Source organism: Bombus terrestris, chromosome 11, assembly GCF_910591885.1.
Source record: "Bombus terrestris chromosome 11, iyBomTerr1.2, whole genome shotgun sequence".
Lineage (NCBI taxonomy): Eukaryota > Metazoa > Arthropoda > Insecta > Hymenoptera > Apidae > Bombus > Bombus terrestris.
The window spans coordinates 16,956,109-16,980,557 of NC_063279.1; the positions used below are offsets into that span (position 1 = coordinate 16,956,109).

The window sequence follows — 24,449 nt, forward strand, 5'->3', positions numbered from 1 at the left end:
AAGGAATGGAGGTATAGATATAAGTACAACATATTTCCCTTATTAACATATTTATTGGTTTGTCGAGATATAAGAAATGATTTTATTAATATAATAACTACAAAATAAAGTATAATAAAGAACGACAGAAAAAGTATTATAACAGTGTTTAATTATTCATATTAGTTGTCATGACAATAAAATGTATTAAATAAAATTTGATGTTTCAGTTTCGTCGTTCCGCCAGTTAGTCAACTTAGTAGAGATTGTCAGCTGTTCGATATATGAAACATTGGTAGTATGAATCTGTATAATGCGCTGTATACATAGTCACTTGTAGGAATCGTCGACACCGAGTTCGACATCTGTTCACAAATCTTGCAGAAGCGTGCGCGTGCGTGTATTTGTATGAGCATACGTACAAGGAAAAGAGAAACAGATAAAGAGAGGCAATAAAAATAAAGAGAGAAAAGGATATAAAAAGAAATTAAGAAAGAAGTGGATAAAGTGTTCTTACGCGGATAGTCCGTGCGATTTATGCAAAATCTCGTGCATAACGTGGATGTATTGACACAAGGATTAAAATACAGTATATCAGGACTAATGAACCTCGCAAATCAGACTACTGATCCTCAAAGTCGTGTTTTCTTTGTTAACTTCAATCAGGATTGCACGTAAGTGTCGCACCCTTGGTTGTGAAGTGAGGACGTCGTCCTTTGTTCCCTAACCTTATTGTTACTTCGTTACGAAGTGAAATTTGTTTCTTTAAAAACAAAATTAAGAATATATCTTGTGTATTAATATATCTTTGTTTCATCAATTACATAAAACATTCTGTATTTTATGTATACCTACTGACGCGTACATATCTGGATTTCTTATAGTGTTTCTATTCGTCTGCGTTATTCATCTTCGTTTACTTATTATTGATGCGTATTATTGATGTAGTAGTCATTCATATCGATTACCTTGCATATCACTATTATAAAATGATTATGATCACAAAAATTTGTATATACCTAATGCCTTTTATCATTATCATGTTATTATCTTGGTTTCTATGCCACTTTTAATTTGTCATCATTGTTTCAAGTTGCCTTGGAGAAAGAAGAATTATTTCCTTATTAATTAATCCGTTATTAATATATAATACTTTATATTTTACAATATCAACACATTTGCAATAACTATTACTGTACTAACCATTACTAATTGCTAATGCAATGTAATGTAATTTGAAAATTTATTAATGTTTCAAAACCCTGTATCTTATTGATAATAGTCATTCTATATAAAATTTATTTCAGATCTTTGGCAGTAGGATCAAAGGCAGGCTACAAACTTTTTTCTTTAAGCTCTGTTGACCATCTTGAGAAAATATATGAAAATGGTAACAAATGTTTATACATATAAAAATAAACATTGAAATTGTTTGTATATATTAGTCATATATACATGCATAGACAAGTATTTTATATTTTTATAAACCTTTTAGAAATTATGTTTTCTTAATATATATTCTGTTATCTTTAGTATCTTTTACCATATCTCTTTACTAGATCATCTTTTCAATTATGTATCATTATGTAAACTACAGATACTGAAGACATATACATTGTTGAACGACTATTCAGCAGCAGTCTTGTGGCGGTAGTTAGTTTAAGGTCGCCTCGTAAACTCAAAGTTTGTCACTTTAGGAAGGGCACTGAAATTTGCCATTATAGTTATTCTAATACTATTTTGGCTGTGAAATTGAATAGGGCAGTAAGTTTCATCATATTATAATAGCAATTGTGAATAGCAATGATAGTATGATAATAGAAACTAGTTTATTTAAATTTTAATTTTAGTTCCTTTCATTGAAGTAAATATTTTGTGGATGAAATTAACTTTATGTATTATCTTAAATTATGTATTTTGATACATAAAGCTATGAAATAACATTTGTTAAACTATTTTTGTAGAAATTAGTTTTAATCTTTTCTTTATTTAATGTGAAAGAGACTTGAACATAAGAAACATGAACATTCTTGGAACAGCTGATTTAAATGAGACTTCTCCTAAATAATACAGTTATAGATAGATCAGATGTATCAAACATTTCTATAAACAAGTTTCTATTAATAGAACGATATACATCATATTATCATAATCTTGTTAAATATATAGGAATTATAAAGTAATATAAATTTACAGAGATTAGTGGTATGTCTGGAAGAATCATTATATATTCATAACATAAGAGACATGAAAGTGTTACATACAATTCGTGATACTCCACCTAATTTAGCAGGTCTGTGTACACTATCAATAAATAGTGATAATTGCTATTTAGCTTATCCAGGTTCAAACACAATTGGTGAAGTTCAAATATTTGATGCAATTAATCTTGTAAGTATTATAAAAAACTTAATAAAAATAGGGATTACACATTTAAATATGTACTTTTTATTTTTAGCAAGCTAAAACTATGATTCCTGCGCATGACAGCCCATTGGCAGCACTTGCATTTAGCCCTAATGGTACCAAAGTAGCTACTGCTTCCGAAAAGGGTACTGTAATTAGAGTTTTCCATGTAAGTTTAATTATTCATATGGCATTAATTATTTGATCAGTTCCTAAATTTAGATGCATTGCTGAAGGTTCTTTATATCTCTGAAGGTTCATGATGGTACAAAACTGTTTGAGTTTCGTCGTGGAGTTAAGCGATGCGTATCTATAAGCAGTCTTGCTTTTAGTGTGGACTCTATGTTTCTTTGTTGTTCAAGTAATACAGAAACAGTGCATATTTTCAAGTTGGAAGAACCAAAGGAAGCGTATGTAATTTGTCATTATTTAACTTAATGCTACCATCAAATTTTCATTTTAATGATTCAAATTTTCTTTTACTATTATCAGATTGCGGCAAACAACAGAAGAATCACAAACTTGGATGGGATACTTAACAAAGGCTGTATCTGCATCAGCTAATTATTTACCTTCACAAGTAACTGATGTTTTCAATCAGGGACGTGCCTTTGCTAGCGTCCATTTGCCATTTCAAGGATTAAAAAATGTTTGTGCCATCACAGTGTAAGTTTAATTAATAAATTACGTATATGAACATATATACTTTTTCTAAAATGTATTTTATTATACAGCGTACATAAAGTACTTAGGTTGTTGGTGGCTAGTGCTGAGGGTTATTTGTATGTTTATAATTTGGACTCAACTGAAGGTGGAGATTGTACATTGCTTAAACAACATAGGTTTGTACTTCTACAATACAATATTTCTAATTTAATTCATATCTCATCAATAATTTTGATATTTAATTATTTTGTATTGTACGTAACTTCTTGTGTATCATGCAGTGCAATTGCATTGCTTGTATTCTATAACCTGTCTAACTTAAATATATGCGTGCTATTATTTTTTAACTATTGAAAATACGCACAAATTTTTCTAATTTATCATCTATATAGTAGTTACAATTTTTCCTAGCATTTCCTTAAAAATCATTGTCTTGTATATGATAATTTTCTCTAATAACATAAATTTTTCTTACATCTACTCGCAGATTTTTCAAACTTTTCCTGAGTTTAATAAAATATATATTTGTACATTTTTTTAATCAATTCAGTGTATTTACATGAAAATTAAATTTCTATAAATTATTTCAAATTAATTATTTAAAATTCTTTTATAGCATAAAATATATCTGTATTTATTGTATGTTATAAGATTAGAATAACTATTCCTAAAATAAGTAAAGATATACTAAATAAATCAATCCATTGTGCCAAAGAACCTTATTGTAACAGACATAAAGTTATTACATTACAATGTACAATAAAACATTATTATTATTATTATATCATAAAACATCATTTAAATTTTCTAGTCATGTAAATAATGAGATATGAATAATAAATTACATTTATAGACTAGATGGTAAACGAGATGAAGTGGATTGTGCTAGTGCGTCTACAGCAGGATCTACAGAACCTCCTTCAGGAACGAATACTGCACGAATAGTACAAAATACAGGTATGATAATATCATAAGTATTTAAACATATTAAAAATAATGTAGGTTTTACCATCGAGCGTGTTGACGATAAAGATATATCATTCATATGAAACTGACACATTAACATGACTATACTATAATATTATAAGATTCATTGAACTTTAATATTCGATTTAAATATTGATGAATTCTTATCTTAAAATCAAGAAATGCTTAAGAATTTTTGTTTTAAAATATTTACAGATTAAGTTTGGCTTGCCTTCTCTGTTTTTAAGACAAACGTACATGTATAGATACATTATAATTGCTGTAGATGCAGTATTTACATGCACAAATTATAATTGTATATCATATTTTGTCAATGCATATGTGCATTTATTTGCACACAATGTGGTTCTTACCTATATTTATGTTGTAATTAATATAACAAAAGTTTATTAAAGAAACTGTATATTTAAAGAAGTGAATATTATATTTATTTTTGACAATATAGATTTTGATATATTGTAGCATTTTATATTATACAGAATGTAAAAAGTTGAAATAATTTTACCATATACAAAAAAAATATTCAGTATTTACTTCTACTTTTACAAATTTAATACCACATTGGATATAACATATTAAAATCAAATTATATTTTTGTATATGCAGAAATGTATATAAATGAATATTGTAAAACATGATAAATGTTTTTTTATATTTAGAATCATGACAAATTTTATTTTTTTAAATATTAAGATTAATGAACAATACAATATGACTCACAACTAATTCTCTGGGAAATTATGAAGAAATCCATTCTATAATACTTTAATGAGTTATTAATGAAGATTATATTTTATTAATATTTATTATTATTTAACGCAATTTACTAAACTACATACATAAAGATTAATGTTCTTAATAATAGATATGCATAGTGTGTATATCTGTGCATGGGGTACATATTAATATAAGTTTGTAAAATAATTATCATTATCATAGAATTGGAAATACATATTTTATTAAAGTTATTTTTATATCAGATACAAATTAAAAAAAAATAAGTGTTTAATGTACATAAATACATTCTTTTTCAAAATAAATACAATAAAGAGCATAACTAAATTAATAACAAAATTGTTTATAAACAGTCATTATTTAACATAAAGTTACAAAATATATAATTGAATAGAGAAATTAATACCATTTTGATTAGTATACTACAAAGGAATAACTTTAATTGTTTCAAATTTTTCACTTTATCGAATGATAAAGTAAATGTATGAAAAATCAGTTTTGTATTGAATATGCTTTTAAATTTGTAAGAGCATAATATTTTTGATAGTGTGAAAAGAGTATGTATATAGTACATATATACATATATTTTTAAATTGATCATTCAGTTCTATAATTATTAATGTTTACTATATAAATTTAAAAATACTGATAAAATATATGAATTAGCTTTGTTAAATAACTTTCTTTTTATTACAAATTTACGATAAAGTTAAATTTTGTATTATTTTCTAGGGAATACTAAAAACAGTAACAAATGTTAAATATTAACAAATTATTCATCTTTTTGTTTATATTAATCTGGATGATTGGAATTTACATAATATAAATTACATTATGTTTACATAATATGTTTTTGGAGGTAATATTTGTGAATGTTTAATTAATTCAATAAGCTTTGTTTTGAAATGTCGCCATATTTATATGTATATACATATCAGATGCACAAAATCCAAGATATTCTTAATTTTCAGGTTAAAATGAAAGTGATATAATAAAAATATATGATTCATGCACATATACAATTGAATAATTGTTTAGTGTCTTAAAATTTTAGACTGTCTTGCTATGGAGACAAATTTATTTTTATAATACTTTGTTTGCAAATAAAATTTTAAGTCTTCATTATTAATAAAAGTAATATATTAAGTTATCATAGTGAACTGAAATTACGCTAACTTTTGTATATAGAAAATTATAAATATATTGCTCAATGTAAAACTAAGCTTTTCAATTCATGTTATTTATTTATAGACAAAATATAGGACAAAAGTTTGAAACATTAAAAAATACAGTTTTAACAATTAAGATTTAAACAATTACAGAGAATAGTGTATTCTTAAAAATTGTTGTTATTAGTTTAATTATGCTTCCTTACTGTATGTAATTTAGTTGGTTCTAGGACGTTGTTTTAGGTAATTTGAATTATGACATATTATAAGCGTTAAAATATTATTAAGAAGTATATCTATCAAATGATTAATTATAATTTTAGAAATATTGAGAACAATATGTCCTAACTCCTTTTAAATAAGATACTCATACAATGCCTTTAGGAAAAATAATGTTCTTAATTGCGTAATAAAATTAAATTATACTTTTGTTTTATTATTTATTATAAATACAACTTATCTAATCCCTTGTGCTGACACTATTTATCATTTTTTATTATTTACTTTATATTTTCTCTTTCCTTGCTTCTAACCCCTCTTAAGTAAATAAGTAACTTCTTTAGGGGCTAAAGGGGGGCCCCAACAATTGACTTTACTTGATGTAATTTTTTTCTTTTTATTATCCACTGAAGCCTGCATAAATAGCTACGCGGGTGTGTTGCGCGGCCGCTCGCCAGACTCCATGTCAGGTACTGGTATATTCTCTATTCTGTCCCTTGCTTTTTTTCACTCTCATTCTCCATATACATTCTACTTAAAAATTCTTTTACTGTGGTTTTTCTGCTATAATTAATACTTTATCCTACATATTTTTTTGTATATGCAGTGAGGAAAAGAATGAGAGTAACATTAAGTAATTCTTACATGGTTTGGGTGCTACATATTTTAAATGTATATTTACTAAAATTTAATAATCATAGTTTAAATATACTTATAATAATAAACACAATATTACGCTATTAAAGAGCAACTACTTACAAGCAATAATTAATATGCACTTGGGTATGTGTAGAATACTAAATTTTATTTTTCTGTAACTAAAACAAAATGAAAATCTGCATATCCGAATTTCATGTTTACTATTATAATTTAATTCGATAATGAACTTTTTTTTATTATTAAAATACTTTGAATCATAACAATATAGTCAAGATATTTAAACATTCGAAATTAATAACCAAGAAAAAATAAATTTGCAGGTAATTACTTTATATTATAAGAAAGTAAAATACGCATTAAGATATTTTAAATGTATGAACGTATATTATTTCTAAAATATACAAGGTGTCCCACTCAACTCTGCCACCCTTAATTACTTTCTTATTTGCTGTGAAACAAATAAATGTTTGGAGGGGAACATTATTGTATTCCAAAATGGAAATTAGGCTCTCAGAGTGAAAATCATTTCAAGTCATATTTTACTAATAGTAACGTTTTTCTTTTTTAAGCGAAATGGCATATTTTTTTGTTTATCATTAAAAAGTTGAGATCAAAATATATCACATACTATGATCTTGAAATAACCCGGGCAGAAAATTTTCTAAGTAGATAATTGAGGTGGAAGCTGAAATAAATTACAGAAACAAAATGAACCATTTAATCGCATTCTTTATTATTTTAATATGCTAAAGTCCATGATCAATGATATTGTATATATCAATGTTCAGGCTCCTGAGGTGAAAGTGCGTATTTCCAACATCATATGTGCAAGCATATTTTTGGATACAGTAAAAAGAGCTGGGCCTGTATTAGTTCTACATCTAAACAAATGTATTGAGTTTGAAAAAAGAATAAATAATACGACTAAAATGCTTATATTTTGCTTCTGTAATTCATTGTCCATGAGCTTCCACTTCAATTGTTTAGGTAGGAAATCTCTGGGTCATTTGAAGGTCATAGTATGGGATATGCATGGGTGCATTTTAATCTCACCTTTTTAATGATAAACAAAAAACAAGTTCTTTCGTAAACAAAAACATTATTAGTAAAATCTCAGAAGATATGATTTGCAGATGATTTTCGCTCTCATAGCCTAATTTCTCTTCCAAAATACAATATTCTGTCGAAACATTTTTTTGTTCGGTGATAAATAAGAGAATAATTAAGGTGGAGTTAGGTGAGGCATCCTGCATATAAGCTATATTTCAATGAATGAAATGTGTATATATAAGTTAAATTTTATTTTATTAGAAATAAAATTATTAATTAAATTTCTAATTATATTTGTGTCACAATATTAAGAAATAATATAAATAAGTAAAATATTAATAATTTTGAAGAACAGATAAATTTTTCTGATTTATTGTGGAAGATATTTCTTGTAAATTAATGTTAATGAGTCTTTTAATTATTAACATTCATTAACAAATGTTGCAACCACATTTCGAAAAAATAATAAAAACAATGATAATTGAAATATTTTTCCGTTATATTTAGTTTTGTGTTGATAAATATTGAAAGTTTTTTAATGAAATCTGATATGAAAAATATGTCATGTATCATTGAATTCCAATTTCATACATCTTTATCGTTACATCCGCTTAAAATGGTTATTAATTTGAATATTTATGATCGAAATAAATAAATGGATTTTTATAGAGTCCGAAAAGTATCACGAGATGATAGCAGCAACTGAGAGTCCACCAGGCTTTTCGGGTTCCTTCCGTTTGAAAGATGATGCTGAATTTCCACCTGTTACGCAAAGGACGGATTGAGTGTAATAATTGAGGCATATCAAAAATTATGAGGATGAATTATATCTAACAGTGATTGAAATTAGAACACTGAATACAGGTCAACTATGAATCTATAATCATAGCTAATGTTGCAAATTCAGGAAAGCAACAAATTCTTTTTTAATGAAAATATTATAAAAAAACAGTGATGAATTTGTATAAGTTATATAAATACTAAAGCTATCATATATCTAGATATTCATATCGTATCAAAAGTTAATAACTTGAAAGAATTCTTATGATACTTTTAGTTTCAGTTTTTCAAGTCAGTATTTTATATTAGAATCTTATTATTATCAAAGAGCATGCAGTTGATTTTAGAAAGTTTAGTAATTTAATGATGGTTACTGCAATGCTTAAAAGAAAATACATTGAAAAAATTTAAGGTGTAATATGCTTGAAGATATTTAGCAAAAATGTTTAACATAAAATTATGTGAAACAATGTAGACATTTAAGTATTTTTACTATGAATTATTAAAACAATGTTTATAACAAGATACTATATACATCAAACATGCAAAAACATTTTTTTCAGTACATAATATTCTTATTGAATGTTTTGTACTTATTTTTATTGAATTACTGTATTTTGTAATTATATATTGTCATATTCTGTGTGTTCAGTGACTAATAAAACAACCTCTTATTCTTTTAAGAAATATTATAAATTGACGTTTTGGGAAAAGTATAATACTTACATGTTTTTAACAAACTTGTCCATGAATATTTTTCAAAAATGGAATATTCTGAAAATACTTGTGATAACATATTTCATGTTTTCTTTATATATGAAATATTTCATATAATGTAAATGTGAAAAATAGTTTATATAAACAGTTATATATAAAATGAAATGAATTTCATTATATTTGAATTTTTATTCAAGTTAAAATTATTTTGAACATAAAATATTTACAATGCGTATGAAGACATCTTTTAGGAAATAATATAATTAAATATCATTTATTAAACCAAGACATTGAAAAAATTTTATCTTCTTTTCAATTATTGTACTTTATTCAGTGTATAATAATATAATTGTCATATATTTAGTATGTTTTCAATAGTCTTGTTTATCAAAAAATTGAATGAATTCCATTATTTTTCATGTTTTTCTTAAAATAAAATATCTAGTTAAAAATATTTTATCAGTTTGTTTAAATATTGATTATATGATTTGTAATTTTTCTATATATAGTATCAATCAATTTTTAAATTTATTATAACCTTATATGTATTATGCATAATGAAAGATTGTGGCATTTCTGAAGGTATATTATAAATTCCAAGTAGTTTTCCTATATTGTGTTAGTTCTATGACGTTTTTTTTTTTTTTTGTTATATTATCAATTCCACTTATATATTTCCGCACTTTGCTTGCTCTCTTTATATTTATTCTAAACTTGATATTTGTCTTTACTTTTGAATGTTTAGAATAATAGAACAAAGCAAAATTCAGGATATTATATTTACATATTTGTAATTAAAAGTTTGTATATGATACAGATCTTGTGTTGTCTGTTATCCTTGTTATTTCATTTATTTTCAGTATGAACTGTTTTAATTCGTTTGATACATTCAAATTTCAAGTCTAAAATAATATTATGTATTGTTTCTATGACTTTACACGTTTGTTTATAATTTTGAAAATACATAAGCAATAAAACTTTGTTCTCATTTTATAATATATGCTTTAATCTAAGGACGCAGACAACATCGTTATTTAAAACAATAATATTATTTTAAAAAATAGGCAATAATCTATGTAATTATTAATTCAAATACTGTAGACCCATAATGTCTTTCGGTGCTTTTGTATGAACGTAATGTCTTGTTTAGTAAATAATTTAACTTTTATAAAAATAAGTAATGTTAAAAACAAGTGTACATACGCATATATAATAAATTTTTAAGTACTGACATTGCATATAAAACTTCTTACGAATATATGTAATTATAATGATGCATTGTTTTTAATTATGAAAACATTCAATCTTCCTAAATTTTGTGCGTTATAAAACAATTATATTACTGAACATAATAATAAATTTTTATACAATAATCTATTATTCTATTATAATATTCTTTATTCATTTTACATAATGTATTTAATGCAACTTTAATGCTTTGTGAAGATGTATCGTAATGATTCCATTAGAAATATTAAGAGGTTGGGAAATTTCACAACAATAATATGTACTTTTAGAAAATGAAAACAAAAATGTTAAATCAAATAAAAAAGTATGTAAAGCGTGAATTGATCTAACTTGCAAATATCTAATGTAATATAAGGTATAATAATATACTATTTAAAAAGTGGTTTAATTTTTGCTTTTTCTTCTTTTCAATGTGCATACAAATATTTTAATAAATATTCATAAAAAATATGTACCCACAAATTTAAATTAATTAGAATTTAAAATTTTGTAATAACTTGTAATAAAATTTGTAAGTGCTGCATAAATAAATAATAAATAATTTGAACTATCAATAGTTTCAGAATTATATATGTAAAAATAAACGATGTACTTGCAAATACGTAACGTAAATGTAAGTAATGTATATCAGAAAATTTTAATTACTTAATTAAAGAACTTCAACTTTTATAAAGTTATGAGAACTATGATAAAAATGAATGTATATATATATATATATATATATATATATATATATGAATATATGAATAATGAAGTTAACACTTTATTCTAAAATGAAAGGTTTTAAGAGATTCTTTGGTAATTTGTAAATAAATTTACTACTACAAGCAGACTGTAAATTCACCAATACACATCACCAGTTCCAACAATTTCACTGACATTGCTTAAACTCTCACATTACTGTAATCTCAGAGTGTGAACAATGAAATGTAATTAAATACAGCGACAACGTAGCAAAAGAGTCTATCTCTAAGTCAAGTTGAAAAAATATATAACACTGTTATAGAATCAGAATTATGTTTTTATGTGAATAACCCAAATATAAAATTACATAGAAAAACTTATGAACAACGGAAAATTCGTATATTTCTATGCAATATATATACAAAATAACGTATGAGACTAGGGTAGTTTATATACGTATAAAGTAATAATCAATGAATTATATTTCTATCTATAATATGTATATATCTATACATATAAAATGAAATTAAATTTATATTATCTTAGTAGTACAATTATAATTTTCGCAATTTTATATTTTTTCTTGTGTAATTTGAATATAAAAAAATGTTCTTTTATTACACTTATATCGTTAGTTTGGCTTAATTAAAATTTACCCTAATTACATACGTAAAATTGCATATACTAACACAGAATAATTGGTATTGAATTAGATTCATGTATTTTTGTATTATCAATTTCTTAGAATTACTTTTCTGTAAAATTTGTGTTTATAAACACAAAGTATTTTCTGCAGAATAGACAGGCCCTTTTGTCGCATGCTCACTGTAATGAGGTACACAGACATGAAGACTTAGCTGTAAAGATCATCATCTCCATCATCTTGGAAGGTTTGATCACCTTGTGTTGTATCTTGAGTACCGCTTGCTCCGCTTTGCGGAAATCTGCAAAGATTTAAAATTTACTTTAGAGCAAATATAATCTAATATATTAGATAGAATATGTAATTACAGGCATACGCTTTGTCATTGTTTTCATACACTAATTTAAAAAATATTTAAACAATTTATATATTTTACCTAAAATTACTTCCAAATCCACGAGACTGTTGAAGCGTCTGCGCAAACATTTCATATTTTCTAATATCGTTATCAGATACAGAACGTCGCGCAAATCTCATTGCTTCTTCGAAATGAGCTCTAGTTATTTCTGGTACAGGATCATCTTCATCCATCTATAATATCATATATAAAATTATCAATAACAAGTATGAAACTGATTAAAATGTGTAATAATATATAATATAATAATATAAATAATATATGTAACATTAAAACATTTAGATACTCACATCCATAGATGCTGATGGATTACTAGCACGTTCTTTTTCTCTTCGAATCTCAGTTTCAATGCTTTGTCTAATAGCAAGTTTGCATGCACGCTGACAAATTTCTGTTATATCAGCACCCGAAAAACCATGTGTTACTTTAGCTATGTAGCTCAAATCTACATCCTATAACACAAATATTAATGGCAACTAGGGCGTATTGAAGCAAAATGTAGAATATTACTAGAGATAAAAATGTATCTTATTTTCCCTACCTTCGCTACAGGTGATTTTCGAAGGTTAGCTCTAAAAATCGCTTCTCGAGACTTTTCATCTGGTAATGGTATATAAATCAGCTGATCTAATCTGCCAGGTCGTAGAATAGCGGGATCAATAATATCAGGACGATTAGTAGCTCCTATGATAAATACATTTTTCTTTGCGCCCATACCATCCATTTCTGTCAAAATTTGATTTATCACGCGGTCTGCTGCTCCACCAGCATCCCCCAGTGTACCACCACGAGATTTGGCGATAGAATCGAGTTCATCAAAGAATAATACGCAAGGAGCTGCAGCTCTTGCCTATAAATGATTATAATAAATAAAATAATTGTGTTTTATGTTTTTGAATTTAAATTACTTACTTTATCAAAAACATCTCTGACATTCGCCTCGGATTCACCAAACCACATTGTTAATAATTCTGGACCCTTTACAGAAATAAAATTTGCTTGACATTCATTAGCTATTGCTTTAGCCAGTAATGTTTTACCACAACCAGGGGGTCCATAAAATAATACACCTCTGGATGGTTGCATACCAAATTTTAAGAATTTATCTGGATGTTCAACTGGATACTAGATAACAAAGGAAACATAATTACTTTAATCTCATAATTTTATTGTATAGCTTTATTGTATATTTATTTAGTATATAGTCTAGTTTATTATTTATAGTAGTTTACTTAACAATTTTCTTACCTGTACCAACTCCTGTAATTCCATTTTAACATTTTGTAAACCTCCAATATCATCCCATGTCACAGTTGGAACTTCTACAATAGTTTCTCGCAAAGCGCTTGGACTACTCTTAGTCATAGCATACTAAAGTAAAAATATAAAATTATTTATAATATTGTAAATTATAACATAGTTTATATTATACAATACGTTTATAAATTTAATTTAATTTCTCAGACACGACAATATTTACAGTATTTATGAATGTCTTTCAATTTCAATGTCATTACAGTGTAATCGTTACTATTTGAATATCACTATTAATTTCAAATTAATTTTCGATAACTTAACAATATCATAGTTACTAAGACTAAACTAATCATTGAAATAAGAAAACGAATTTGGATAGCTTTACTGTTAAGATCAAATAAACAGAAGAACTTTTCAAAACTAACAACTAAACTGCAGATCTTTATACATTTATGGGAAATTTAAAAATGTAAAAATGCACATATATCTTGTATAATGTGCAAAAATAAATAAAACATCTAAAGTATAATATTTTGCACAATATTTAGTAAATAAAATAATCTTCTATTTAGGTTTCATTTTTTAAATTACGTCTATGAAAATATAAATGTGCATAAATATCTACAATTTACTGATAACTATGTAGCAATAATGGAAAGTCTGGAGAAAACATATGACTGGAGAAATAGTTCAACAAGATCCCTTTTGCATATCCTTATGCTTATAAATAAAACTAATAATAATACATAGAAAATAAGAAGATTTATAGTAAATTTCAGAGTAAATTCACAGTAAACATACTGATATACGTATAGTCAGTCGTATACTGATTGGTTTGAAAAAGTTTAATGCATGAGGTAATTACCTTGAAATTATCCATAGTAACGGCAAGAGAAGATAAAACTTCAGCATCTATATGTTCTTCTTCCAAGTCAATGAGATCCATTTTTTCACGAATTTGTTGTAATGCTGCCTCAGAGCATAACGAAGCCAAATCAGCTCCTACATGCCCATGTGTTTCCGCTGCAATCTAAACGATTGCATTAATTCAGTAAATACTATTAAAATAAACAATTTAATAACTTCAAACTTAATTATATAAACCTCTTCTAATTCAACATCATCTGCAAGTTTCATGTTTTTCGTATGAATTCGTAAAATTTCTAAACGACCAGTAGCATCAGGTATTCCGATATCAATTTCTTTATCAAAACGACCAAAACGTCGCAATGCAGGATCAATGCTGTTAGGTCGATTAGTAGCAGCCATTACAATAACATGGGAACTTTGTTTCATGCCATCCATTAAAGTTAACAACTGAGACACTATACGTCTTTCTACTTCTCCATGAGTCTAGATGGAAAATGACATATAAATCATACATTCAATTTGTAAATGTATAAAATAAAATGAATAATAAAAACCTTCTCCCTTTTTGGAGCAATGGCATCAAGTTCATCAATGAAAATTATAGCTGGTGAATTTTTTTCTGCCTCTTCGAATGCTTTTCTTAAGTTACTTTCTGACTCTCCCGCAAGTTTACTCATAATCTCAGGACCTTTCAACATAACAAATTGAGTAACATTCTAAAGTAAAAAAATATTATACCATATTTAAAGATTAACATACCATTGATAAGAAAGAAAAATGCTCCTGTTTCATTTGCAACAGCTCGAGCAATAAGGGTCTTTCCTGTGCCTGGCGGGCCATATAAAAGAATACCACGAGGTGGTTTAACGCCAATAACTTTAAACAAAGATGGATGCCTTAAAGGTAATTCTACCATTTCTTTAATTTGAGCTAATTGTTTGCGAACACCACCAATATCATCGTAACCTACAGCATTTAAAGCCTCTTCTTCCTCCTACAATGTTTTTACGTATTTGTATTACGATATAAAGAAATAAATACTTGTTGAAAGATTATACTAAACTAACCTCCCTCTTAATAGCATCACCTTCACAATGAATAATTGTATCAGGAGCTACAATACAAAATGGTCCAGGATCTGTTTCTACTACTTTAAATTCTACAACACGCATACCACCACGTACAATAAAATTATCATCTTTATGAACAGGACGATAAGCTTCTAAGAAGTATGGTTTCAAATATACTTCAAATAAGTTTCTATAACAAAAAAGTAAGTTACTTTATAATCAAACTTTATGTATATCTAAAAAGAAGTAATGATTAATTAAAATATAATATTGAATTACCAATAATGTGAATTTCCCTTTTATTTTTTTATGTACACAGAACACATTACATTCTATTTACATATCTATTAGAAAATTTAAATATAAATATTTCTTAATCCCTTCAAGTACATATTTATATATATATGTATAAAAATATACATATGATGTTTAGAACATAAGATAATTTGTATTGATATTTACATTATACATTAAAACAGGGTGTTTGCATACATATATAATTAATATCATTTTATATTAATTAAAATCATTTTACTTTATTCACAAATGCTCCCAGTTTTAAAGTTGTTATTGTGTAAGGGAATTACCTAAATATATCAACCATTTTTGTTATGTGTTCTATGTTATACTTGATTTATATGAATTTAAAATAACAATACATTTTTGACAAAAAATATTAATATAATAAGTATTAAATATGAAGTATTTAATGAACTGAAAGCATAAATATGTAATAGGTTTGTAATGATATGATTACATTATATATTGGTGTAGACAACTATCTTAATATTGCATATTATAATGATGTAGCTTCTATAAACTGAACATTATATTATATTTTTCATATCACATATTTTCAAACATATCTGTTATAATAAATATATATTAAATATATACTTTTCACGATAATATTAAATTTTTAATTATTTTAAAAATTAATTTTTTAAATTATTTGAGGAAAATAGGTGAAAGTAAGTAGCCATATTTTGCCTAACTTTAAAATAACTTTACTTCGATTTATAAAATTTATTGTTTTGATTAGCATGCAATGTCAAAATACTACGATATATGCAAATATCCAATACTAGAATATATCCAAATGTCCAAATTGGACAAATTGAGAATATAAAGAATTAAATAAAAAAAAACCTCTACTTTCAGGTTAAACTGAAAAAAGTATTGATTTGATTTCATTTGTTACTTTATATATAATTATTTTATGTATCTTAAATATTAGTTGGAAAGATGTAAAATATATTAGGTCATCCCATAAGTTCGTGCCGATTTTTGTGTATACATTTCATGTGTTGATTTATAAACATACGGCGATAAGGGACCAATGCACTTGAGCTTAGCTGGTCGAGAACAGGCTAAAGCAGATGGGAAGAAGTTGTACAACGAGAGGGGATTACATTTTTTCATGAAACTGAAAGGTATGTAAACAATCTTAACATATATAACTGCTCGAAAAACGGAACGAACTTATGGCATGACCTAATACCTAATATTGTTCTGGCTAGAGCAATTATTACATTAGGTACATTTTGTATCTTTATATATGTAAAACAAAAAAACAATAATAATGAGTAAATAATAAAACAATTTTCATTATCAAAATTAAATGTCATTTAAAATTAACTCATTATTTAAAAATATGATATAGTTAAAATTAAAATTAAAATATGAAAAATATATTTTTCATTTTTTTAAAAAAGCTATTGATTACCCTGTAAGACCAGTTACTGTATCATCCATTGGTAGTACGTGAATGCGTTTTCCATATTTAACTTCTGGACATGCTTGTACAGAAACAATATCACTTAAACGTACACGCAAATTATTTCTTATGACACGGTTCATGCGAATTTTTTCATCAGGGCATGTATCATCAGAAAGAACAATGCACACAGTTTCTTTGCGTCTTTTTCCTTTCAACAATACTGTATCTCCACGGAAAAGTTGCAATTCATCCATTTTTGCTTGAGAAAGAGCTACTACAGAATTGTCATCTGCAATAGCTTCATCCACTAATAATCTATTTGGCTTGTCCTTCTTTCGAAGAATTGCTGTTGCCAAATCTTCACTGTTACAACACAAGGCATTTGATTAATTTCAACAAAGAGATATTAATCATTAAATAAAATATATATAATGCTGGTAAATAAAAAATAATTTTAATTTATGACTAAACTATTTTAGTTTTTATCTATCAATTTAATCTATTAAAGATAATGTCTTTATGTCATTTATATAATGTCTATATAACCACTTAAGTTGTACTATAAACATAATAATCTTAATGTCTCATTTATTTTTGTTACTACAAGCACAACTTTCTTAACACATAATGTTTCCTTATGATAGATATTTTATTTATTACTATTTTATGATAACATATAATATATATATATATAACATATTTAATGAATTATCATTACATATGAATAATTAAGAAATTAATTTTGATATTATAATCTATTTACATTAAAATAATGTATTTTTTATCATAAATATATAAATATATATTCATTATGATTAATATTGTTATACTTCAAAAATACTTTTGTACTCTATAAAATTTAATAATAATAATTTAACATGTTTTACCTTAATTTTAATTTTTGATAAAAAAATATAGGCGTCAAACTTTTGTTTTTATACATAGAATAAATAATAGACATTTTACATATACAAAATATTCATTAAACCTATAAAAAATAATTTGTAACATTTTTCATTTATAGTGTGAATAAGATCGTATATGATAATCATATAAAATGTAATTAAAAAATTAATGTATTTAGTTTTTAAAACTGAACATATGATGTTTACGCAGTTTTGTGTTATACTTATCTCTTGAAACTAAATAGAAGTAAAATTATATATTTTATTTCTACTAAGAATTCTTTATAAGATTAAAAAATATCATAGTAAAAAATAAATATCAGTATTAGCAAAATTCCTTTGTCATGTTCGGTATAGTATTCGGCCATGAACAGTCGGCACACAAAAATGATAAGCGCGATTTTTGTTATTACACGTTGTTATCATAAGAAAAATTGAAGTTTATACTGAATGATTAATTTTTATAGAAGAAAATTTAATAGATATCATTTATTTTCATAAGAATCTATAAAAAGACGCGTTGCGTCGACATGATGACAACGTAAAATTGGAAGCATGGATACAATTTATTTGTATGCTTTATGTTTGAACATTGAAGTATTAAAATTATATCATTACAAATATTATTTGACTAAATAGTTTTTTTTTTGTTAAATTGTCTTACCTTTTTGGTTCGCCCATTATTCTGTTGATTTCAACGCAAAAGAAAATGCACACGTAATGAGCAGAACTTGATATCGCACACGTACAAGTCAGCTACACCTATAGCCGATCCAATGAACATTCTCATTTGAACTTTCATGGCTTGCATTGGACTCCCCTATTGTCGAATCAAAAGCTGAAGGCAAATTTACAATAGACAAATAGATTTGCCATTTTAAAATATCTTATTGGCTACGGAGTCTTTAAACTATCGTTAGTTATCGTAATTTTCAGTTCTTAATTTTGATTATTTAATTAATTATATTTTACTACAGAAATTGTAAGAAATTTTAATATACATTACTATTCAATTTCAGATACGCAAAATATATATTAATATAAACAAATTATCGAGTACTGTTACTTTCGTCAATTTAATAAGTAAAATTTTGTACTTTATAGCATCCTATAAATATTTTTCATTTTTTTCTAAATTTCTGAATATATAAGTGAATATATAAGAATATATAAGTATTACTAGATATTTATTAACTCAAGATATATTTTGAAGTATTAAATGGATTGTAATATTTGTAATAAATGTAGATATTCGTAAAAAAAGACTTCTCTTTCTTTTTTAAATTTACACCGTATTCATTAGATAATCTACTAGCATGTGTCTAGTTTTAAAAGTATGTAGGCTTTAGATGACTTACGTCACGACATTCTCAAAGTGAAAATACAAAGATAAATATAAGTACATACTTCTTACTTGTCAAATCGGTCTATAATGGCTGGAATTAAAGGTTATTCGGCATATATATTTAATCGCATAAATACATAAGCTTTTATCATAAAATTAAAAAATATGATATTGCCGATGGAAGTTTAATGAAAAAGCTGAATTAAAGATGATATGTCTAAACATAACCTTACTACTCTTATTGTCATTGCTGTCAAATTTTTATATGTAACTAACGCATGTTTATTAATTTATTTTATAAACATATATACATACTATTATTTACATATGTTATATACATACTATTTTATTTTTATATAATACAAATTTACTGTATTTCATTTTACTAACTATATTTTCCTATTATAATCATTTTTAAATATTATAAACATTTTTATGTGGTCAGATTTACTAATTAACATTTGTTTTATATGTTAAACATTTATGAAACAGATGTAAGTCTTTTAAATGTTTACATATAAATTTTTAGAGGTATAAAAGGTATTTCAAATTATACATAAAATAAAGAAACCAAAAGGATTCATTAGTACAAATTATATAGGTTCTTTTTTTTTTCACATTTTATGTTTATATGTACATTTTGCATAAATTATTTTATAATTAGATCATTATTCATATTATTTCAAATCATAAAATATGATATAGTTTTTCATTGGGCAAATTTGACAACTATGATAACTTATAATATAAAAGTTATATATCTTTTTTATATATAATAATCTATATAAATTTCTCTTGGTTTGTTCCATGTTATTAATGGCCTTCATTATTAAACAGCGTAAGTATTTTAAAATATAATTTATACAAAATTTTTTAAGACAATTTATAGCCAAAAATCCTTTTATAGATTAGTACTTTTGGCATTTGGTGGCTCTATTGGTATGACATTTGTTATACTAGGTTGTGCTTTACCTGCATATAAGTAAGTATTATTGTTAATATATAATTATTTATTTTGTATTTAATACTATTTACATAGTGCTTTAATACTACAAATATAAATTACAATATCAAAATGTGTATTAGTTTTTATAATATATTGTTTTCAGAGTATGGTGGCCACTTTTTGTCATACTATTTTATATATTAGCACCAATTCCAACTATAATTGCACGTCGTTATACAAATGATTTTGACAATAATCCTAATCCATGCTTGGAATTTGCAATATTCATTACTACAGGTTTTGTTGTATCATCATTTGCTCTTCCTATTGTCTTAGCTCGGTCTCCAGTCAATAATCCAGTGGTATAGTTATATACGCGTATTTTTTAATCTGATTATTGTACCATTGTATTATATCATTATTATATGAGATTAGATAAAACAATTCACTGATATAAGTGATGTATATTTCCATTATGCATTTTCAGATACAATGGGGCGCTTGTTACTTGACTTTATCAGGTAATATTATTATGTATCTAACTCTAGTCGGACTTTTTGCAACCTTTGATCAGGATGGGGTTGGATATAACACATGTTGAAATGGTGTACTTCATCGTACTTATTTATTAATTTTACATGGTAATATTTTTGTTTATAATGTATTACTTTTGATACATTTTTTATACTTTGTAACATATAATTTGAATACTTTTAGGTTTTTGCGAAATAAAAAGGAAGAATACAAATCATATATTGCACTGACTGACAGTTATGTGTTGATTTTAAGTCATTGCAACATTTATAGTATATTACTTACATGATACATACATATATATATATATATATTATACTATATATAGTATATATATATTAATACTATAACAAAGAGTATTAAAATAACCAATACTAAAGTTAATGATTTATTTTGATATTTTCATGCAGCAACCAAAATTTTAGATTTAAAAAAATAAAAATTTTTATAAATTTCTTTGGATAAAATTAAAAAACAACTATGCTAAAACATGTAAAATTTAATATTTATATTTATTGAATTTAAGTTCTTGAAAGCAATATTAATAAACAATTTTTTACTTTACTTCATACTTCCTGTTATTTTTATTAATTAACAATTATAAATTAAGAATTTTAAGATAATCTAAATATTATGCAATGTTTTACAAATATTTTGTATGCAATTCATACAGTAGATTTTATATAAAAGTATATATAATTTTCGTAATTAATATTTAGAAAACTGCTAGAAAAAATATTATGTTAGAGGAAAATACTAATGACAATAATTATTTACTACTGTAAGTATTTACTACTGTACTAAGTATTTACTACTGTAGAGTTTAAAATGATAGAGAATGTACATATTTTATTAACATACATTGAATGCTTCAATTGAATTTATAGTAATTATTAGGTAATATATAATACATTAATTTTTAGTGTTACATGTAATAAATGTCTACATCAAATGTAATTAAATTTCTTTCTGATTATTTTAACTTTTATAAAAATATTTTTAAGCATTTAAGGGATATGGAAATAAAAGATATACAACAAAATATACAATATAATGCAAAGCAAAAGACAAGCATTAATGTATATATTTTACAAAAAAAGACACTCAAATCTCCAAAAATACACTATTGTAAAACTATACTACTATAAAAAATTAAGAAATGAATTTTTCATCATTTTGATTGCATTGATAGCTAATAATCAACAAAGTAACTACTAAAAGATATAAGCATATAGTACACACGAAATTTTTATTCAAAATTTCTATTCATCCTATTTATGTAATTATTCTGAAAAATTAATATTCTTTTGTGGGATAAAAGTATGGGTACAAAATATAAAAGAACGAATGGATACAATTGAAGGCAAGAAATGATACATAAAAGCATTTGAAACTTCAATCAGAAATCTTTTATCTTATTATATAAAATATTATTGTTGATTATGGTAATGTATTAAAACTTCTGCATGCGATTTAATGAAATCAGGCTGTGTTTCAGCCCAAATTTCCAAACTATGGAACATGCGATCGATTTCTTCCTTTGTTGTAATAGTCGATTCTTCTTCCTCGCATTTTACAACTGACTCCAATATTTTGTCAGAAACAACATTTTCTTCGAAGTCTTGGGTTTCTTCGAGGTATTCGACTTCTTCTTTGATAATAATCTGAGTATTTTGCTTACCTAAAAGTCTCCTCCAAGAATGTACAATGTCGGTCACTGTTATTTCGTCCCATGTTTCACTAATTAAATCAATGCATTCTTTTATATCGTAATTGGTATAGAACTTCTTTACTTCATTATCATGTTGACGTATTTGACGATAATGCAATTTCTCCCGAAATAATTTTTTAAAATTTGCAATTATACCCTCATCCATTATTTGAATGGTCGAAGGTGTATTAGATGGAAAAATTATTATTTTGAAATAAGAATCTTGGTGTTCTTTCTTAAGAGATATATCACATTTAAAATTTTCAACGAATAACAACACTTTCCCTATACAATGTTCCTGCTGTTGACGCTGCTTTACATTGGGTTTAAAATGATTGGAATACCAATCAGTGAAAATTATTTCATCAATAAAACTACTATTTTGACTTCTATATACTATAGGTAACATATGTCTACTATGCTTTAAAGATTGTGGAATCACATATTTAGTAACAAACAATGGCGGTAATTTGTGCGTTCCCGTAGCATTGACACAAAATGCTATTATGATGTGATCTTTTTTTATTTTTTCATTTTGCGACGATTCTTCTTCATTCGACGAGACTGCTTGTGGGAGAATTCTCCACATTAAGGTTGTTTCATATATATTATATATATTTTCTCTATTGATATTTTCCTCATTTAATATTTTTGTTAATGTTTCTGTTGTCAATTGTGCTATCTCATCTGCTTTTCCTTGACAACCGAAACCGCTTAAATTGTATCTTTTTTTAAAACGCCACAGCCAACCTCGACTAGCCGTAAAAGGTGTCGAACATCCGAATTGTTCATGCAATTCCATCGCTTTGCTTTGCAGCATGCTATCGCGAAGGATATCTCCTTTCATCTGTCGTTCTAAAATCCATTCAAGTAATCGAACATTTGTATCTTCGTGTAAAGATGCACGAGTTCTTTTCATAACCAAACGTCTTGGATTTTTTGAAATTTTTCGAAGTGATGAGATATTCCTTCTATATCGTTCTATGGTCCTTTTGTGAAGACCATACTGAGCAGCAAGTTTACCAATTGTGACACCTTCTTCTAATTTCCGAATAATTTCTAAACGTGTTGCGACTGTAGTTTCTTCTTTTTGCATAGAAGTCGATGTTTTTTCAACAATTGGTTTGATTAACTCTTTATCATCTGTTTTGTACTTATGAAACCCTTCATCTGTTGATTTATCGTTAGATAATAATTTTCCTTTAAGTGGCGATGACATAATTACAAAATTGGTACCCTTTATTTATTATGAGATACGTTTTCTATCGATATAATATATGTAATCAGATTTAACAGAGATTCAAAATTATGACTCATTCATGCATAATTGTTGTACAATATATACATATACATATACATATATATTTATATATATATAAAAACACACACACACACACACACATACATGTACGTATATGATTATTTTATATATTATTTATGTAATAGATTTTGTAATATGTACATCAATTGTAACTACAAAAAGGAAGAAAATACTATTTGTGCTCAGACAGCAGAAGCATATAATTCTGTGTCAAGGTCTTCTTTTTTAAATGTATTCTGAAAGTATTGTTATGTGTCAAATACTCAAAACCACGATCATAAAACTGTATCATAAATTTGGTGGTTCAACAGTTCTAACATTCTTATTACTTGTATAAACATACTCTTTATTATTTAATGATATCACAAAATAGTTGATTCATATATAATCTCAGATTATAAATTGTAAA

At 25.5% G+C, this 24,449-nt stretch overlaps 4 protein-coding genes across 8 annotated transcripts; 2 read left to right on the top strand and 2 right to left on the bottom strand.

Moving 5' to 3' along the window:
- The first annotated feature begins 232 nt into the window (after positions 1–232).
- Positions 233–9,347, top strand: LOC100642580 (WD repeat domain phosphoinositide-interacting protein 2). 3 transcript variants are annotated; one of them, XM_012314183.3, is made up of 11 exons: positions 233–653; positions 1,287–1,369; positions 1,577–1,743; positions 2,176–2,370; positions 2,438–2,554; positions 2,641–2,795; positions 2,878–3,051; positions 3,120–3,227; positions 3,905–4,008; positions 6,575–6,631; positions 8,541–9,347. In XM_012314183.3, exons 1-11 carry the CDS (start codon positions 517–519, stop codon positions 8,654–8,656), a joined length of 1,413 nt encoding a protein of 470 aa, XP_012169573.1. In that variant the 5' UTR covers positions 233–516; the 3' UTR covers positions 8,657–9,347. The 3 variants fall into 3 exon arrangements, with proteins under 3 accessions (XP_012169573.1, XP_020721133.1, XP_003399451.1); XM_020865474.2 differs by lacking the exons at positions 6,575–6,631; positions 8,541–9,347 and adding an exon at positions 4,234–4,449 and having other exon boundaries at positions 234–653; XM_003399403.4 differs by lacking the exon at positions 6,575–6,631 and having other exon boundaries at positions 236–653.
- Positions 9,348–11,415: 2,068 nt separating this feature from the next.
- LOC100642465 (transitional endoplasmic reticulum ATPase TER94) lies at positions 11,416–18,997 on the bottom strand. The gene is made up of 13 exons (XM_012314190.3): positions 18,848–18,997; positions 17,285–17,641; positions 15,556–15,748; positions 15,248–15,482; positions 15,043–15,176; positions 14,723–14,971; positions 14,484–14,648; positions 13,610–13,732; positions 13,274–13,486; positions 12,903–13,211; positions 12,652–12,813; positions 12,380–12,534; positions 11,416–12,244 (listed from the first exon to the last, which is right to left on the bottom strand). Exons 1-13 carry the CDS (start codon positions 18,862–18,864, stop codon positions 12,154–12,156), a joined length of 2,403 nt encoding a protein of 800 aa, XP_012169580.1. The 5' UTR covers positions 18,865–18,997; the 3' UTR covers positions 11,416–12,153.
- Positions 18,998–19,503: 506 nt separating this feature from the next.
- Positions 19,504–21,392, top strand: LOC100647783 (leptin receptor overlapping transcript-like 1). Of its 3 annotated transcripts, none has more exons than XM_012314191.3 (5): positions 19,504–19,631; positions 20,436–20,510; positions 20,638–20,836; positions 20,962–21,115; positions 21,192–21,392. In XM_012314191.3, the coding sequence occupies exons 2-4, from the start codon at positions 20,470–20,472 to the stop codon at positions 21,073–21,075; spliced, it is 354 nt and encodes a 117-aa protein (XP_012169581.1). In that variant the 5' UTR covers positions 19,504–19,631; positions 20,436–20,469; the 3' UTR covers positions 21,076–21,115; positions 21,192–21,392. The 3 variants fall into 3 exon arrangements, with proteins under 3 accessions (XP_012169581.1, XP_048265961.1, XP_012169582.1); XM_048410004.1 differs by having other exon boundaries at positions 19,524–19,795; XM_012314192.3 differs by lacking the exon at positions 19,504–19,631 and adding an exon at positions 20,162–20,366.
- Positions 21,393–22,438: 1,046 nt separating this feature from the next.
- LOC125385928 (tigger transposable element-derived protein 1-like) lies at positions 22,439–23,938 on the bottom strand. The gene has a single exon (XM_048409959.1). It carries the CDS (start codon positions 23,936–23,938, stop codon positions 22,439–22,441), a length of 1,500 nt encoding a protein of 499 aa, XP_048265916.1.
- Positions 23,939–24,449: the final 511 nt, after the last annotated feature.